Source organism: Pristiophorus japonicus, chromosome 1 (genome assembly GCF_044704955.1).
Source record: "Pristiophorus japonicus isolate sPriJap1 chromosome 1, sPriJap1.hap1, whole genome shotgun sequence".
In the NCBI taxonomy this organism is placed as follows: domain Eukaryota; kingdom Metazoa; phylum Chordata; class Chondrichthyes; family Pristiophoridae; genus Pristiophorus; species Pristiophorus japonicus.
In genome coordinates this window covers 85,644,256-85,664,423 of record NC_091977.1, presented here as the reverse complement: position 1 = coordinate 85,664,423, position 20,168 = coordinate 85,644,256, and the positions used below count along the sequence as shown (strand labels likewise).

The window sequence follows — 20,168 nt, the reverse complement described above, 5'->3', positions numbered from 1 at the left end:
TTTTAAGTGTGATGAGGGTTTCTGCCTCTACCACCCTTTCAGACAGTGAGTTCTAGACCTCCACAACCCTCTGGGTGAAAAACACTCAACGCCCCTCTAATCCTTCTACCAATAACTTTAAATCTATGCGTCCTAGTTATTAACCTCTTCTCAGGGAAATAAGTCCTTTCTATTCACTCTGTCTAGGCACCTCATAATTTTATACATCTCAATTAAGTCGCCCCTCAGTCTCCTCTTTTCCAAAGAAAACAACCGCAGCCTATCCAATCTTTCCTCATAGCTAAAATTCTCCAGTCCTGGAAACATCCTTGTAAATCTTCTCTGTACCCTCTCTAGTGCAAAAACATCTTTCCTGTAATCTGGTGACCAGAACTGTATGCAGTACTCTAACAATGGCCTAACTACAGGGCACCACATTGCAGTCAAGACCAGAGGATTTTAGTTATGAGGAAAGATTGGATAGGCTGGGGTTGTTTTCTTTGGAATAGATAAGGCTGAGGGGAAAACTGTATCATAGAAAATTACAACACACGAGGCCAATCGGCCCATCATGTCCGTGTCAGTCGAAAAAGAGCTACCCAGCCTAATCCCACCTTCCAGCACTAAGTTCATAGCCCTGTAAGTCACGGCTCTTTTAAGTGCACATCCAAATACTTTTAAAATGTGATGAGGGTTCCTGCCTTTACCACCCTTTCAGGCAGTGAGTTCTAGACGCCCACCACCTTCTGGGTGAAAAATCTTTTCCTCATCCCCCTTCTAATCCTTCTACCAACTACTTTAAATCTATGTCCCCTGGTTATTGACCCCTTTGCTAAAGGAAACAGGTCCTTTCCTATCCACTCTAGGCCCCTCATAATTTTATACACCTCAATTAAATCTCCCGTCACCCTCCTCTGTTCCAAAGAAAACAACCCCAGCCTATCCAATTTTTCCTCAGCTAAAATTTCCCAGACCTGGCAACATCCTCGTAAATCTCCTCTGGACTCTCTCTAATGCAATCACATCTTTCCTGCAATGTGGTGACCAGAACTGTACGCTGAACTCAAGCTGTGGCCTAACTAGTGTTGTATACAGTTCTAGCATAACTTGCCTACATATTCTATGCCTCGGCTAATAAAGGAATGCATTCTGTATGCCTTTTTAATTACCTTATCGACCTTTAAGGATCTGTGGACATATACTCCAAGGTCCCTCTGTTCCTCCACACCTCTCAGTATCTTCCTATTTATTGTGTATTCCCTTGCCTTGTTGCCCCTCCCCAAACGCATTACCTCATACTTTGATGTAGTCTATATGCATTTTAGCAAGGCTTTTGACAAGGTCCCAAATGACAGGCTGATCAAAAAAGCCCATGGGATCCAAAGGAGAGTGGCAAATTGGATCCAACACTGCCTCAGTGGCAGGAAGCAAAGGGCAAGTGTTTTTGTGACTGAAAGGCTGTTTCCAGTGGGGTTCCACAGGGCTCAGTACTAGGTCCCTTGTTTTTTTGTAATATATATTAATGATTTAGACTTAAATGTAGGGGACACGATAAAGAAATTTGTAGGTGATACAAAAATTGGACGTGTGGTTGACAGTGAGGAGGAAAGCTCTAGACTGCAGGAAGATATCGATGAACTGGTCAGTTGGGCAGAAAAGTGGAAACTGGTAATCAATTCGGAAAAGTGAGAGGTAATGCATTTAGGGAGGGGCAACAAGGCAAGGGAAGACTCCAGAATGGTATGGTGCCGCCCAAGTGCCAGGGACAAGGATGTCACAGAGCGGACGCAGGGCATTCTGGAGGGAGAGGATAAACTGCTAGAGATCGTGGTCCATATCGGGTGTAGAATGTTTCAATGAAAGGGGTGTCGCAGTTGTGTGGGGCGGACTGGTTGGGCTGGGTGCTCTTTATCTTTTCGCTATTGTTCATAGGTTTATATGTAACCTCCAGGGCTGGTGACTGAGGGCTGTGTGGCTCTTTGTCGGCTGGCGCGGACACGATGGCCTCCTTCTGCGCTGTAGATTTCTATCGACCCTTCTTATTACATCCCCAAAAAATTCAATCAAGTTAATCAGACACGACCTTCACTTAACAAATCCATGCTGACTGTCCTTGATTAATCTGTGTCTTTCTAAATGAAAGTTTATACTGTCCCTCAAAATTAATTGCAATAATTTCCTCACCACCAAGGTTAAACTAACTGGCCTGTAATTACTCGGTTGATCCCTTCCTCCCTTTTTAAACAATGGTACAACGTTAGCAGTTCTCCAATCATCTGGCACCACTCCTGTCGCTTGGGAGGATTGAAAAATAATGGTCAGGGCCTCCGCAATTTCCTCCCTTGCTTGCTTCTTAAAATAGCCTCGGATATATTTCATCCGGTCCTGGTGATTTATCTACTTTCAAAGATGCTAAACCCCTTAATACTTCCTCTCTTACTATATTTATCCCATCCAATATTTCCCTCTCTTCCTTCTTAACTTCAACGTCGGCATCTTCCCTCTCTTGTGAAGACAGCCGCAAAATATTCATTATGTACCTTATGTTATGTATGCCTCCAAACATAGATCACCATTTTTATACCTAACAGTCCCTACTCGATCCCTAGTTATTCTCTTGATGTAATTATAAAACATCTTTGATTCTACTTGACAGTATTTTTCCATGCCTTCTTTTTGCTTTCCTAATTTCCTTTTTAATTTCATCCCTCCACTTTCTATACTCTTCCAGGCTTTCTGCAGTATTGCGCTCTCGGTATCTGATATAAGCTTCCCTTTTTTGCTTCATCTTAACCTGTATGAACTTTGTCATTCAGGGGGCTCTAAATTTGGCAGTTCTACCCTTTTTCTTTGTGGGAACTTCTGCTAAATCACTTCTCAACCTAGTAAAATTGGCCTTGCCCCAATTTAGAACCTGTACTTCTGTTATATCTTTGTCCTTATCCATAATTATGTGAAATCTAACTGAGTGGATAGGAAGGGCCTATTTCCCTTAGCAGAGGGGTCAGCAACCAGGGGGCATAGATTTTAAGTAATTGGTAGGAGGTGTAAAGGGGATTTGAGGGGCATTTTTTTACCCAGAGGATGGTGGGGGTCTGGAGCTCACTGCCCAAAAGAGTGGTAGAGGCAGATTCTTCACCACAAAAAAGTACTTGGATGTGCATTTGAAGTGCCATAACCAACAAGAACATAAGAAATAGGAGCAGGAATAGGCCATACGGCCCCTCGAGCCTGTTCCGCCATTCCTCTCATTCTTCTGAATTCCAATGAGTAGAGGCCCAACCTATTCAACCTTTCCTCATAAGTCAACCCCCTCATCTCCGGAATCAACCTTGTGAACCTTTTCTGAACTGCCACCACAGCAAGTATGTCCTTTCATAAATATGGAAACCAAAACTGCACGAAGTATTCCAGGTGTGGCCTCACCAATACCCTGCACAACTGTAGCAAGACTTCCCTGCTTTTATACTCCATCCCCTTTGCAATAAAGGCCAAGATTCCATTGGCCTTCCTGATCACTTGCTGTACCTGCATACTAACCTTTTGTGTTTCATGCACAAGTACCCCCAGGTCCCGCTGTACTGCAGCACTTTGCAATCTTTCTCCATTTAAATAATAACTTGCTCTTTGATTTTTTTTCTGCCAAAGTGCATGACCACACACTTTCCAACATTATACTCCACCTGCCAAATTTTTGCCCACTTAGCCTGTCTATGTCCTTTTGCAGATTTTTTATGTCCTCTTCACACCTTGCTTTTCCTCCCATCTTTGTATCGTCAACAAACTTGGCTACGTTACACTCAGTCCCTTCTTCCAAATCGTTAATATAGATTGTAAATAGTTGGGATCCCAGCACTGATCCCTGCGGCACACCACTGTTACTGATTGCCAACCTGAGAATGAACCGTTTATCCCGACTCTCTGTTTTCTGTTAGTTAGCTAATCCTCTATTATTATCCCCAACCCCATGAACTTTTATCTTGTGCAATAACCTTTTATGTGGCACCTTGTCAAATGCCTTCTGGAAGTCCAAATACACCACATCCACTGGTTCCCCTTTATCCACTCTGTTACATCCTCAAAGAATTCCAGCAAATTTGTCAAACATGACTTCCCCTTCATAAATCCATGCTGACTCTGCCTGACCAAATTTTGCTTTACCAAATGTCCTGCTACTGCTTCTTTAATAATGGACTCCAACATTTTCCCAACCACAGATGTTAGGCTAAGTGGTCTATAGTATCCTGCTTTTTGTCTGCCTCCTTTTTTAAATAGGGGTGTTACATTTCCAGTTTTCCAATCTGGTGGGACCTCCCCAGAATCCAGGGAATTTTGGTAAATTATAACCAATGCATCCACAATCCCTGCCGCTACTTCTCTTAAGACCCGAGGATGCAAGCCATCAGGTCCAGGGGATTTGTCTGCCTTTATCTTACTGAGTACCCCTCCTTAGTGATTGTGATTGTGTTTAGGGGTAAGCCATTTAGGACTGAGATGAGGAGAAACTTCTTCACTCAGAGAATTGTGAACCTGCGGAATTCTCTGCCACAGAAAGTTGTTGAGGCCAGTTCATTAGATATATTCAAAAGGGAGTTAGATGTGGCCCTTGCGGCTAAAGGGATCAAGAGGTGTGGAGAGAAAGCAGGAATGGGGTACTGAAGTTGCATGATCAGCCATGATCATCTTGAATGGTGGTGGAGGCTCGAAGGGCTGAATGGCCTACTCCTGCACCTATTTTCTATGTTTCTATGTTCCACCCCCCCCCCCCCTATAGCCCCTTGACTCTCCACTGTTGGAATATTGTTAGTGTCCTCTACCATAAAGACTGATACAAAATATTTGTTCAGAGTTTCTGCCATCTCCATGTTCCCCATTACTAATTCCCCGGTCTCATCCTCTAAGGGATCAACATTTACTCTAGCCACTTTTTTCCTTTTTATATACCTATAGAAACTCTTGCTATCTGTTTTTATATTCATGCTAGTTTACTTTCAGTCTATCATCTCTTTCTTAATCATTTTTTGAGTCATTATTTGTTGGCTTTTAAACGCATCCCAATCTTCTGTCCTCCCACTAGTTTTGGCCACATTGTATGCCCTTGTTTTTAATTGGATACCGTCCTTTATTTCTTTAGTCAACCACGGATGGCTATTTTTTCTCTTACAACCTTTCGTCCTCACTGGAATATATTTTTCTTGAGAGTTGTGAAATATCTCCTTCAATGTACACCACTGTTCATCAACCGTCCTACACTTTAATCTATTTTCCCAGTCCATTTTAGCCAATCCCACCCTCATACCTTCATAGTCTCCTTTATTTAAGCTTAAGGCTATGGACCAAGAGCTGGAAAGTGGAATTAGGCTGGATAGCTCTGTCGATCGGCACGGACACGATGGGCCGAATGGCCTCCTTCCGTACTGTAAATTTCTATGATTCTATGGACTAGTGTTTTATACAGTTCAAGCAAAACCTATCTGCTCTTATATTTCTATGCCTCGGCTAATAAAGATTTGCACTTATATAACACTTTGCACGACCACCAGACGTCCCAAACGCTTTACAGCCAATGAAGTACCTTTGAAATGTAGTCACTGCTGTAATGTAGAAAATAATAAAGGAAAGTATCTCATATGCCTTCTTAAGCATCTTATCTATCTATCCTGCTACCTTCAGGGATTCTGGACATGCCCTCCAAGGTTCCTCTACACTTCTCAGTAACCTACCATTTACCGTGTATTCCCTTGCATTGTTAGCATTCCCCGCATTCCCCAAATGCATTACACTTCACACTTCTCCGGATTGAATAGCATTTGCCACTTTTCTGTCCACCTGACCAGTCCATTGATATCTTCCTGCAGTCCACAGCTTTCTGCCTCACTATCAACTAGACAGCAAATTTTTATATAATCTGCAAACTTCTTAATCATGTCCCTTACGTTGAAGTCTAAATCATTGTTATATCTTTTGGCAAAAAAGGACCAAGAGATTGATTAAGAGGAGAAAAATAGAGTATGAGAGTAAACTTGCAAGTAACATAAAAACCGACTGCAAAAGTTTCTACAAGTACGTAAAAAGAAAAAGATTAGTGAAGACAAATGTAGGTCCTTTATAGACAGAAACGGGAGAATTTGTAATGGGAAACAAACAATTAAATAAATACTTCGGTTCTGTCTTCACAGAAGAGGACACAAAGAACGTCCCAGAAATGCGAGGGAACCAAAGATCTAGTGAGCAAGAGGAATTAAAGGAAATCAAGGAAATCATTATTAGGAAGAAAATAGTGCTGGAGAAACAAATGGGACTAAAGGCAGATAAATCCCTAAGGCCTGATGATCTGCATTCCAGAGTACTAAAGAGGTAGCCATGGAAATAGTAGATGCATTGGTTGTCATCTTCCAAAGTTCTTTAGATTATGGAACAGTTCCTGCAGATTGGAGGTGGCAAATGTAACCCCACTATTTAAAAAAGGGAGAGAGAAAACAGGGAACTACAGACCGGTTAGCCTGACATCAGTGGTAGGGAAAATGCTGGAGTCTATTATAAAGGATGTGATAACAGCACACTTAGATAATATCAACGGGATTAAACAAAGTTAACATAGATTTATGAAAGGAAAATCATGTTTGACAAACCTACTTGAGTCTTTTGAGGATGTAACTGGTATATTAGATAAAGGAGAACCAGTGGATGTAATGTATTGGGATTTTCAGAAGGCCTTTGATAAAAGTCCCACATAAGAGGTTAGTGTGCAAGATTAAAGCACGTGGATTGGGGATAATGTATTGGCATGGATTGAAAATTGGTTAACTGACAACAGAGAGTAGGAATAAACGAGTCTTTTTCAGGGTGGCGGGCAGTGACTAATACAGGGATCAGTGCTTGGGCCCCAGCTATTCACAATATATATATAAATGATTCGGATGAGGGAGCCAAATGTAATATTTCCAACTTTGCTGATGATACAAAACTAGCTGGGATTGAGAGTTGTAAGGAGAATGCAAAGACGCTGCAAGGCAATTTAGATAGGTTAAGTGAGTGGGCAAACACGTGGCAGATGCAGTATTACGTGGATAAATGTGAAGTTATCCACTTTGGGAGGAAAAACATAAGGACAAAGTATTATTTAAATGGTGATGGCTTGGGAAGTGTTGATGCACAGAGGGACCCGGGTGTCCTTGTACACCAGTCATTGAAAGCAAACATGCAGGTGCAGCAAGCAGTTAGGAAGGCAAATGGTATGTTGGCCTTCATTGCAAGAGGATTTGAGTACAGGAGCAAAGATGTCTTACTACAGTTATACAGGGCCTTGGTGAGACCGCACCTGGAGTATTGTGTGCAGTTTTGGTCTCCTTACCTAAGAAAGGGTATACTTGCTATAGAGGGAGTGCAGCAAAGGTTCACCAGACTGATTCCTGGGATGGCAGGACGGTCGTATGAAGAGAGATTGGGTCGACTAGGCATGTATTTACTAGAGTTTAGAAGAATGAGAGGGGATCTCATTGAAACATATAAAATTCTGAATGGCTTGGACAGACTGGATGCGGGGAGGATGTTTCCCCTGGCTGGGAAGTCTAGAATAAGAGGTCACAGTCTCAGGATACGGGGTAGGAAATTTAGTACTGAGATGAGGAGAATTTTTTTCACTCAGAGGGTGGTGAACCTGTGGAATTCTCTACCATAGAAGGCTGTGGAGGACAAGTCACTAAATATATTTAAGAGGAAGATAGATAGATTTCGAGAAACCAAAAGCATCAAGGGATATGGGGAAAAAGTGGGAATATGGTGTTGAGATAGAGGATCAGCCATGATCATATTGAATGGCGGTACAGACTCAAAGGGCCGAATGGCCAACTATTGCTCCTATTTTCTATGTTTCTGTTATGTATTTAACCCCTTGTAACCTGTATTACACTACCACCAGAGGGCCTACCTGTTGGAGTCCCAAGGGATTCCAGCAGCACTTGGGAGCACGGTATATAAGCAGGACACCCACAAGGTACCTACACTCTGGAGTCTTATTAAAGGAGCTGAGGTCACACTTGCTCATTGTACACAGTACTCAGTTTCATCCTTTATTATGAGCATAGCAATTGGCAAAGAGGTAACGAACAACCGTGCAAAAATGCAAAGAACAGTTGGTATCGAAACATAGAAAATAGGTGCAGGAGTAGGCCATTTGGCCCTTTGAGCCTGCACCACCATTCAATATGATCATGGCTGATCATGCAACTTCAGTACCCCATTCCTGCTTTCTCTCCATACCCCTTGATCCCTTTAGCTGTAAGGACCACATCTAACTCCCTTTTGAATATACCTAGTGAACTGGCCTCAACAACTTTCTGTGGTAGAGAATTCCACAGGTTCACAATTCTCTGAGTAAAGAAGTTTCTCCTCATCTCGGTCCTAAATGGCTTACCCCTTATTCTTAGACTGCGACCCCTGATTCTGGACTTCCCCAACATTGGGAACATTCTTCCTGCATCTAACCTGTCCAATCCCAACAGAATTTTAAATGTTTCTGTGAGATCCCCTCTCATTCTTCTAAATTCCAGTGAATATAAGCCTCGTCGATCCAGTCTTTCTTCATATGTCAGTCCTGCCATCGCGGGAATCAGTCTGGTGAACCTTCGCTGCACTCCCTCAATAGCAAGAATGTCCTTCCTCAGATTAGGAGACCAAAACTGTACACAATATTCAAGGTGTGGCAAGGCCCTGTACAACTGCAGCAAGACCTCCTGCTCCTATATTCAAATCCTCTCACTATGAAGGCCAACATGCCATTTGCCTTCTTCGACGCTTGCTGTGCCTGCATCCAAATTTTAATGACTGATGTACCATGACACCCACGTCTCGTTGCACCTCCCCTTTTCCTAATCTGTCACCATTCAGATAATATTCTGCCTCCCGGTTTTTGCCACCAAAGTGGATAACTTCACATTTATCCACATTATACTGCATTTGCCATGCATTTGCCCACTGACCTAACCTGTCCAAGTCACCCTGCAGCCTCTTAGCATCCTTCCCGCAGCTCACACCGCCACCCAACTTAGTGTCATCTGCAAATTTGGAGATATTACATTCAATTCCTTCATCCAAATCATTAATGTATATTGTAAATAGCTGGGGGCCCAGCACTGAACCTTGCGGTACACCACAAGTCACTGCCAGCCATTCTGAAAAGGACCCATTTATTCCTACTCTTTGCTTCCTGTCTGCCAACCAGTTCTCTATCCACGTCAATACATTACCCCCAATACCATGTGCTTTAATTTTGCACACCAATCTCTTGTGTGGGACCTTGTCAAAGGCCTTTTGAAAGTCCAAATAAATCACATCCACTGGTTCTCCCTTGTCCACTCGACTAGTTACATCCTCAAAAAATTCTAGAAGATTTGTCAAGCATGATTTCCTTTTCATAAATTGACTTGGACCGATCCTGTCACTGCTTTCCAAATGCGCTGCTATTACGTCTTTAATAATTGATTCCAACATTTTCCCCACTACCGATGTCAGGCTAACTGGTCTATAATACCGTGTTTTCTCTCTCCCTCCTTTTTTAAAAAATGGGGTTACATTAGCTACCCTCCAATCCATAGGAACTGATCCAGAGTCGACAGAATGTTGGAAAATGACCACCAATGCGTCCACTATTTCTAGGGCCACTTCTTTAACTACTCTGGGATGCAGACGATCAGGCCCTGGGGATTTATCGGCCTTCAATCCCATCAATTTCCCTAACACAATTCCTGACTGATAAGGATTTTCCTCAGATCCCCCTTCTCGCTAGACCCTCGGTCCCCTAGTATTTCCGGACGGTTATTTGTGTCTTCCTTAGTGAAGACAGAACCAAAGTATTTGTTCAATTGGTCTGCCATTTCTTTGTTTCCCATTATAACTTCACCTGATTCTGACTGCAAGGGACCTACATTTGTCTTCACTAATTGTTTTCTCTTCATATATCTATCGAAGCTTTTGTAGTCAGTTATTATCTTCCTTGCAAGCTTCCTCTCGTACTCTATTTTCCCCCTCCTAATTAAACCCTTTGTCGTCCTCTGCTGAATTCTAAATTTCTCCCAGTCCTCAGGTTTGCTGCTTTTTCTAGCCAATTTATATGCCGCTTTCTTGGATTTAACACTACCCCTAATTTCCCTTGTTAGCCACGGTTGAGCCACCTTCCCCGTTTTATTTTTACGCCAGACAGGGATGTTCAATTGTTGAAGTTCATCCATGTGATCTTTAAATGTCTGACATTGCCGATCCATCGTCAACCCATTTGCCAGTCTATCCTAGCCAATTCACGTCTCATACTATCGAAGTTAACTTTCTTTAAGTTCAGGACCCTTACCTCTGAATTAACTGTGTCACTCTCCACCTTAATGAAGAATTCTACCATATTATGGTCACTCTTTCCCAAAGGGCCTCGCACAAGATTGTTAATTAATCCTTTCTCATTACACAAGACCCAGTCTAGGATGGCCTGCTCTCTAGTTGGTTCCTCGACATATTGGTCTTGAAAACTATCCCTTATCCCTAGAAAACACTCCAGGAAATCCTCCTCCACCATGCTGCTACCAGTTTGGTTAGCCTAATCTATATGTAGAGTAAAGTCACCCATGATAACTGCTGTACTTTTATTGCACGCATCCCTAATTTCCTGTTTGATGCCACCCCCAACCTCACTACCATTGTTTGGTGGTCTGTACACAACTCCCACTAGCGTTTTCTACCCTTTGGTATTCCGCAGCTCTACCCATACAGATTCCACATCATCCAAGCTAATGTCTTTCCTTACTATTGCGTTAATCTCTTCTTTAACCAGCAATGCTACCCCACCTCCTTTTCCTTTCTGTCTATCCTTCCTGAATATTGAATACCCCTGGATGTTGAGTTCCCAGCCTTGGTCACCCTGGAGCCATGTCTCCGTAATCCCAATTACATCATATCCGTTAACAGCTATCTGCGCAGTTATTTCATCCATCTTATTATGAATGCTCCTCGCATTGACACACAGAGACTGGAGAAGTTCTCAGAAGGTGACGATTGGGAGGCCTTCGTGGGGAGACTCGACCAATACTTCGTGGCCAACGAGCTGGAAGGGGATGAGAACTCTACCAAACGAAGGGCGATCCTCCTAATTGTCTGTGGAGCAACAACCTATGACCTCATGAAGAACCTCCTAGCTCCAGCAAAAACAATAGAGAAATCCTATGAAGCATTATGTATGCTGGTCCGCGAGCACCTAAATCCTAAGGAAAGCGATGGCAAGATATCGGTTTTGATGGCAAGATATCGGTTCTACACGTGTCAACGATTGGAGGGCCAGGAAGTGGCGAGCTATGTCACCGAAGTAAGGCGCCTCACAGGACATTGTGAGTTTGAGGGATTCCTATAAGAAATGCTTATAGACCTTTTTGTACTGGGCATTGGCCATGAGACAATCCTTCGCAAACTGTTGACTGTATAAACTCCGAACCTAAGTAAAGCCGTAACGATAGCCCAGGCATTTACATCCACCAGCGACAACACCAAATAGATTTTCCAAAGAAGTTTCGGCCAGTACTGTGCAGAAAGTAACGTCGGTTTCGAGCAGAAATATACATGGCAGAACGTACATGCCAGCTACTGCTGCCCGACCTCAGATGACCCAGAGTCCGCCATCAATCGTTAATGCGAGGCAGTTAACACCTTGTTGGCGTTGTGGAGGTGATCATCGGCCCCATCAATGCCGTTTCAAACACTATGCGTGCAACGGTTGCAGAACAATGGGACACCTCCAGCGAATATGCAGGTGAGCTACAAACCCTGCAAACCACTCCACATTGCAGAGGAAGATCGATCCACGGTGGATCAGGTTGAATTGGAGACTTGTACCGAGGGGGCAGAAGTGTACAGGGTACACACATTCATTACAAAATGTCCACCAATAATGTTGAAAGTTGAAACGAACGGTATTCCAGTATCTATGGTACTGGACACGGGTGCAAGTCAGTCCATAATGAGTAAAAAGGCCTTTGACAGGCTGTGGGGCAACAAGGCACACAGGCCCAAGCTCAGCCCCATTCACACCAAACTAAGGCCTTACACCAAGAAACTAATCCCTGTAATTGGCAGTGCAGAAGTCAAAGTCCCCTATGACGGAGCAGTACACGAACTCCCGCTGTGGACTGTGCCAGGGGATGGCCCCATGCTGTTTGGCAGAAGCTGGCTAGGAAAAATCCGCTGGAACTGGGACAACATTCGAGTGCTTTCGTCCTTCGACGACGCCTCATGTGCCCGTTGTTCGAGCCAGGCATCGGAAGCTTTTCGGGGGGAAAAGTGCAGATCCATTTGGTTCCCGGCACGCAACCCATCCGCCATAAGGCACGGGCGGTACCATACATGATGCGTGAGAAAGTGGAAATTGAACTGGCCAGGCTGCAGTGAGAAGGCATCATCGCGCCGGTGGAATTCAACGAGTGGGCTAGTCCGACTGTCCCGATACTTAAAGAGGACGGCACGGTTAGAATTTGTGGGGACTATAAAGTAACGATGAACCGTTTTTCGCTACAGGACCAGTACCCGCTACGCAAGGCAGACGACCTATTCGCGACCCTGGCTAGAGGGAAGATGTTCACCAAGCTGGACCTGACCTCGGCCTACATGACGCAGGAGCTGGAGGAGTCTTCGAAAGGCTTCACCTGCATCAACACGCACAAACGTCTGTTCATCTAAAACTGGTGCCCGTTCAGGATTCGGTCGGCAGCCACAATGTTCCAACAGAACATGGAGAGCCTGCTAAAGTCGGTTCCTCGCACCGTGGTTTTCCAGGACGACGTATTGGTTACAGGTCGGGACACCAGTAAGCACTTGAAGAATCTGGAAGAGGTTCTTAGTCGGTTGGATTGCTTGGGGCTCAGGTTGAAACGCTCAAAGTGTGTTTTCCTTGCGCAGGAAGTCGAGTTCTTGGGAAGAAGAATCAGGCCCACCGACGCCAAGATGGAGGACATCAAGAACGCGCGGAGACCACAGAAGTGACGGAGCTGCGGTCGTTCCTGGGACTCCTTAACTATTTCGGTAATTTCCTACCTGGGTTAAGCACCCTGCTAGAACCCCTACATGCGCTACTGGGTATGGGGGAATTCACAAGAGGCTGCCTTTAAGAAAGCCAGAAATCTGTTGTGTTGAAACAAACTGCTTGTCCTGTATAAGCCTTGTAAACGATTAGTGATAGCTTGTGATGCATCGTCATACGGGGTCAGTTGTGTGTTACAACAGGCTAACGAATCAGGGATCTTGCGACCGGTCGCTTATGTGTCCATAAGTTTGTCCGAAAGAGCCTACAGCATGATTGAAAAAAAGGCTCTGGCGTGCATTTACGGGGTAAAAAAAAATGCACCAGTACTTATTTGGCTTCAAGTTTGAGCTTGAAACTGACCACAAGCCGCTCATATCGCTGTTCTCTGAGAGGAAAGGGATTAACATCAATGCCTTTGCCCGCATCCGAAGATGGGCGCTCACGCTGTCGGCTTACAACTATGTAATCCGCCACAGACCAGGCACAGAGAACTGCGCAGGTGCTCTCTGTCGGCTGCCATTGCCCACCACCGGGGTGGAAATGGCACAGCCAGCGGACTTGCTCATGGTCATGGAGGCATTCGAGAATGAAAAGTCCCCCGTTACGGCCCGCCAGATCAGGACCAGGATCAGCCAGAATCCTTTACTGTCCCTGGTAAAAAAAACTGTGTCCTCCGTGGGAGCTGGTCCAGTGTCCCAGCAGAGACGCAGGAGGCGATTAAGCTCTTCCACAGGCGCAAAGACGAAATGTCCCTGCAGGCGGATTGTCTGTTGTGGGGCAATTGTGTGGCCTTGCCCAAGAAAGGCAGAGATACATAGAAACATAGAAAATAGGTGCAGGAGTAGGCCATTCGGCCCTTCGAGCCTGCACTGCCATTCAATGAGTTCATGGCTGAACATGCAAATTCAGTACCCCCTTACTGCTTTCTCGCCATACCCCTTGATCCCCCTAGTAGTAAGGACTTCATCTAACTCCCTTTTGAATATATTTAGTGAATTGGCCTCAACAACTTTCTGTGGCAGAGAATTCCACAGGTTCACCACTCTCTGGGTGAAGAAGTTTCTCATCATCTCGGTCCGAAATGGCTTACCCCTTATCCTTACACTGTGACCCCTGGTTCTGGACTTCCCCAACATTGGGAACATTCTTCCTGCATCCAACCTGTCTAAACCCGTCAGAATTTTAAACGTTTCTATGAGGTCCCCTCTAATTCTTCTGAACTCCAGTGAATACAAGCCCAGTTGATCCAGTCTTTCTTGATAGGTCAGTCCCACCATCCCGGGAATCAGTCTGGTGAACCTTCGCTGCACTCCCTCAATAGCAAGAATGTCCTTCCTCAAGTTAGGAGACCAAAACTGTACACAATACTCCAGGTGTGACCTCACCAAGGCCCTGTACAATTGTAGCAACACCTCCCTGCCCCTGTAATCAAATCCCCTCGCTATGAAGGCCAACATGCCATTTGCTTTCTTAACCTCCTGCTGTACCTGCATGCCAACCTTCAATGACTGATGTACCATGACACCCAGGTCTCGTTGCACCTCTCCTTTTCCTAATCTGTCACCATTCAGATAATAGTCTGTCTCTCTGTTTTTACCACCAAAGTGGACAACCTCACATTTATCCACATTATACTTCATCTGCCATGCATTTGCCCACTCACCTAACCTATCCAAGTCACTCTGCAGCCTCATAGCATCCTCCTCGCAGCTCACACTGCCACCCAACCTAGTGTCATCCGCAAATTTGGAGATACTACATTTAATTCCCTCGTCTAAATCATTAATGTACAGTGTAAACAGCTGAGGCCCCAGCACAGAACCTTGCGGTACCCCACTAGTCACTGCCTGCCATTCTGAAAAGTACCCATTTACTCCTACTCTTTGCTTCCTGTCTGACAATCAGTTCTCAATCCATGTCAGCACACTACCCCCAATCACGTGCTTTAACTTTGCACATTAATCTCTTGTGTGGGACCTTGTCAAAAGTCTTCTGAAAGTCCAAATATACCACATCAACTGGTTCTCCCTTGTCCACTCTACTGGAAACATCCTCAAAAAATTCCAGAAGATTTGTCAAGCATGATTTTCCTTTCACAAATCCATGCTGACTTGGACCTATCATGTCACCTCTTTTCAAATGCGCTGCTATGACACCCTTAATAATTGATTCCATCATTTTACCCACTACTGATGTCAGGCTGACCGGTCTATAATTCCCTGTTTTCTCTCTCCCTACTTTTTTTTAAAAAGTGGGGTTACATTGGCTACCCTCCACTCGATAGGAACTGATCCAGAGTCTATGGAATGTTGGAAAATGACTGTCAATGCATCCGCTAGTTCCAAGGCCACCTCCTTAAGTACTCTGGGATACAGTCCATCAGGCCCTGGGGATTTATCGGCCTTCAATCCCATCAATTTCCCCAACACAATTTCCCGACTAATAAAGATTTCCCTCAGTTCCTCCTCCTTACTAGACCCTCTGACCCCTTTTATATCCGGAAGGTTGTTTGTGTCCTCCTTAGTGAATACCGAACCAAAGTACTTGTTCAATTGGTCTGCTATTTCTTTGTTCCCAGTTATGACTTCCCCTGATTCTGACTGCAGGGGACCTACGTTTGTCATACGTTCATATGTGAACTGCACAGCACCCACCCAGGCATTGTAATGATGAAAGCCGTAGCCAGATCCCATGTGTGGTGGCCAGGCATTGATTCAGATTTAGAGCCATGCGTGCGCCAGTGCAACACTTGCTCTCAGCTGAGCAATGCACCCAGAGAGGCACCGCTAAGTTTGTGGTCGTGGCCCTCCAAACCATGGTCGAGGATCCACGTGGACTATGCGGGCCCATTTCAAGACAAAATGTTTTTGGTTGTCATGGATGCTTACTCAAAATGGATTGAATGTTCGATAAGTCTGTAAGCACGTCCACGGCCACTATTGAAAGCCTACGAGCCATGTTTGCCATGCACGACTTGCCTGATGTCCTAGTCAGCGACAATGGGCCGTGCTTCACCAGTGCTGAATTCAAGGAATTCATGACCCGCAACGGGATCAAACATGTCACATCTGCCCCGTTCAAGCCCACATCTAACGGCCAGGCAGAACGGGCAGTTCAGACCATCAAGCAAAGCTTGAAACGTGTGTCAGAAGGCTCTCTGTAGACCCGGCTGTCCAGAGTGCTGCTCAGCTACCGCACCAGACCCCACTCACTCACCGGGGTTCCCCCAGCCGAGCTGCTCATGAAAAGGGTGCTAAAAACTCGGCTCTCTCTTGTCCACCCTGATCTCCATGATCACGTCGAGGGCAAGCGGCATCAACAAAGTGTGTACCATGACCGTGCAAATTTGTCATGCGACATTGAAATCAATGATCCTGTGTATTTTGTGCTCAATTATGGACATGGACCCAAATGGCTCGCTGGCACAGTCACAACCAAAGTGGGGAGCAGGGTGTTTCAGGTCAAACTGGCGAAAGGACAAACACACAGAAAATATTTGGACCAAATCAAATTATGGTTCACCAACAGCTACGAACAACCCGAAGAAGACACCACCAACTTTGACCCTCCAACACACACACACACACAAGTGGCAACTGACATCATGCTTGACCACGAAGCCGAACTCACCATCCCCAGCAGCCCGGCAAGGCCGGCTGCCCAACAGCCCAGTGAAGAACTGACCAACCAACCCACACCCACATTTGTACCGAAACGATCGACAAGGGAGCGCAAAGCCCCAGATCGTCTCATCTTGTAAATAAATGTATTGTTGACTTCACGGGGGAGTGATGTTATACATTTAACCCCTTGTAACCTGTATTACACTACCACCAGAGTCCCAAGGGATCCCAGTATATAAGCAGGCCACCCACGACGTACCTGCACTCTGGAGTCGCATTAAAGGAGCTAAGGTCACACTTGCTCATTGTAGACAGCACTCAATTTCATCCTTTATTATGAGCATAGCAGTTTCTATGCAGAATGGCAGTCCAGAAATCGGTTTAACACACCATCTTCATTTCTAAGGATGCAGTTAATTGGTCAGCATGGACCATGTATTGTAATATCTCCCATTGGAAACCAGGCTCACCAATGACTCTTCCAAATTAATTCAAGGCGATTAGTCAGCACGACAGATCTCTGCCATGGTAACTACCTTCTGCGTTCTCTGTTCAGCACCAACTATTCAATTACATACAAGGCTCTTCAAATGTCCCACACCCCAGCACAATTGCGTTAAGTAAATCGACCTCTGTGCTGGGTTTTTTTTAAATCACAAGAGCATTTGCCAATACAGAGCCAAGCTCACTATCACCGACAGAGATTCCGAATCTCAGCTTTTGTGTATTTATGTACACGCCTGCCATGCTTCTTATTTGGCACAGTAAAGTTAACATTAATAACGAATGTGTTAGAAACGAATCTGCAACATCAGCGGTGCTCGTCCCAATAAAGCTCCAGCCATTATTCTAGTTTTCCTATAACTATCCTGTAAACATAAATAACACGTCTGTCATTGTGTGTAGGTGCTGCTGGAATCCCTCACCGTCTCAGTACAAGTTGCCTTGCTGGCTTTATCACTCAGTGATCGCTCTCTCTGCAGCTGCGCTTCCGGTGTCACACGGGCTCCAGCTCGTGCACACGACGAGCGGCGCCGAGCGTTCCAGGCCCAGCAGTCTCGAGCCGCAGAACCTGGTGCCGGCGGCTCACAGTTCCATAGAACCTGGTGCCGGCGGCTCAACGTTCCATTGCTCGCGATCTTTGTTGCTGCTATAGAAATAAATGCCGCACCAGTATTTGGTTTGGTTGCATTTGTCTCCGAATTACACTACTGTCAGCCCCCAGTTCTCAAAAATGTATTGACGATTTCACTCGGACCATTTAGTTGATCTTCAATCCATTTGATTTCATCTTTCCGTATTTTTTTAATTACTATCAATCAACACAAATAAAGTTCGGGGCCTGTTCCAAGACTGAAACATATAATTTACTGTACAGAAACAGAGCCAACTGGTCTATGCCCTTGTTTATGCTCCATACAAGCTTCTAGGCTAATTTCAGATTAGATGGGGAAAACAACAATATGTATTTATATAGCACCTTTAATGTAGTAAAATGTCCCACAGGAGTATTATAAATCAAAATTTGACACCAAACTACATTAGGAGATATCAGGGCAATAACGGAATGTAGATTTTATGGAGCATCTCAAAGGAGGAAAAAGAGGCAGAGAGGTTTAGGGAGGAAATTCCAGAGCTTACGGCCTTGGCAGCTGAAGGTATGGCCATCAATGGTGGTGTGAATAAAATCGTGGATGCTCAAGAGGCTAGAATTGTAGGAGTTTGGGGGCTGGAGGAGATTACAGATATAATGAGGGGAAAAGCCATAAAGGGATTTGAAAACAAGGATGAGAATTTTAAAATCGAGCGATTGCTTAACCGAGAGCCAATATAGGTCAGCGAGCACTGGGGGCAATGGATAAATGGGACTTGGTGCAAGTTAGGACACGGGCAGCAGAGTTTTGGATGGCCTCAAGTATTTACAGGGTAGAACGTGGGAGGCCGGCCAGGAGTACATTGGAATAGTCAAGTCTAGAGGTAACAAGGGCAGGTATGAGGGTTTCAGCAGCAGATGAGCTGAGGTAGGAGGATGTTAGGGAGGTGCAAATAGGCAATCTTAGTGATGGCGCGGATATGTGGTCGGAAGCTCATTTAGGGGTCAAATATGACACCAAGGTTGAGAACAGTCTGGTTCAGCCTCAGACAGTTGTCAAGGAGAGAAACATAGAAAATAGATGCAGGAGTAGGCCATTCGGCCCTTCGAGCCTGCACCGCCATTCAATGAGTTCATGGCTGAACATGCAACTTCAGTATCCCATTCCTGCTTTCTTGCCATACCCCTTGATCCCCCTAGTAGTAAGGACTACATCTAACTTCTTTTTGAATATATTTAGTGAATTGGCCTCAACAACTTTCTGTGGCAGAGAATTCCACAGGTTCACCACTCTCTGGGTGAAGAAGTTTCTCCTCATCTCGGTCCTAAATGGCTTACCCCTTATCCTTGGACTGTGACCCCTGGTTCTGGACTTCCCCAACATTGGGAACATTATTCCTGCATCTAACCTGTCTAAACCCGTCAGAATTTTAAATGTTTCTATAAGATCCCCTCTCATTCTTCGGAACTCCAGTGAATCCAAGCCCAGTTGATCCAGTCTTTCTTGATATGTCAGTCCTGCCATCTCGTGAATCAGTCTGGTGAACCTTCGCTGCACTCCCTCAATAGCAAGAATGTCCTTCCTCAAGTTAGGAGACCAAAACTGTACACAATACTCCAGGTGTGGCCTCACCAAGGCCCTGTACAACTGTAGTAACACCTCCCTGCCCCTGTACTCAAATCCCTTCGCTATGAAGGCCAACATGCCATTTGTTTTCTTAACCGCCTGCTGTACCTGCATGCCAACCTTCAATGACTGATGTACCATGACACCCAGGTCTCGTTGCACCTCTCCTTTTCCTAATCTGTCACCATTCAGATAACAGCCTGTCTCTCTGTTTTTACCACCAAAGTGGATAATCTCACATTTATCCACATTATACTTCATCTGCCATGCATTTGCCCACTCACCTAACCTATCCAAGTCACTCTGCATCCTCATAGCATCCTTCTCGCAGCTCACACTGCCACCCAACTTAGTGTCATCCGTAAATTTGGAGATACTACATTTAATCCCCTCGTCTAAATCATTAATGTACAATGTAAACAGCTGGGGCCCTAGCACAGAACCTTGCGGTACCCCACTAGTCACTGCCTGCCATTCTGAAAAGTACCCATTTATTCCTACTCTTTGCTTCCTGTCTGACAACCAGTTCTCAATCCACGTCAACACACTACCCCCAATCCCATGTGCTTTAACTTTGCACATTAATCTCTTGTGTGGGACCTTGTCGAAAGCCTTCTGAAAGTCCAAATACACCACATCAACTGGTTCTCCCTTGTCCATTCTACTGGAAACATCCTTTAAAAATTCCAGAAGATTTGTCAAGCATGATTTCAAGCAAGAGGGATGGAGTCGGTGGCTAGGGAACGGAGTTTGTGGCGGACACTGAAGACAATGGCTTCGGTCTTCCCAATA

At 44.9% G+C, this 20,168-nt stretch overlaps 1 protein-coding gene across 2 annotated transcripts in view; it reads right to left on the bottom strand.

Annotated features, from left to right (window-relative positions):
• cbwd (COBW domain containing) overlaps positions 1–17,691 on the bottom strand; it is a 95,122-nt gene extending 77,431 nt beyond the window's left edge. The window contains exon 1 of one of the 2 annotated variants that reach the window (XM_070881554.1): positions 17,583–17,691. Coding sequence is in view for 1 of the 2 variants with exons in the window: in XM_070881544.1 (XP_070737645.1) it covers positions 16,916–16,934 (19 nt within the window). In the remaining variant the exon portion in view is untranslated. The other variant, XM_070881544.1, reaches the window with a different exon arrangement.
• Between the last annotated feature and the right edge of the window lie 2,477 nt (positions 17,692–20,168).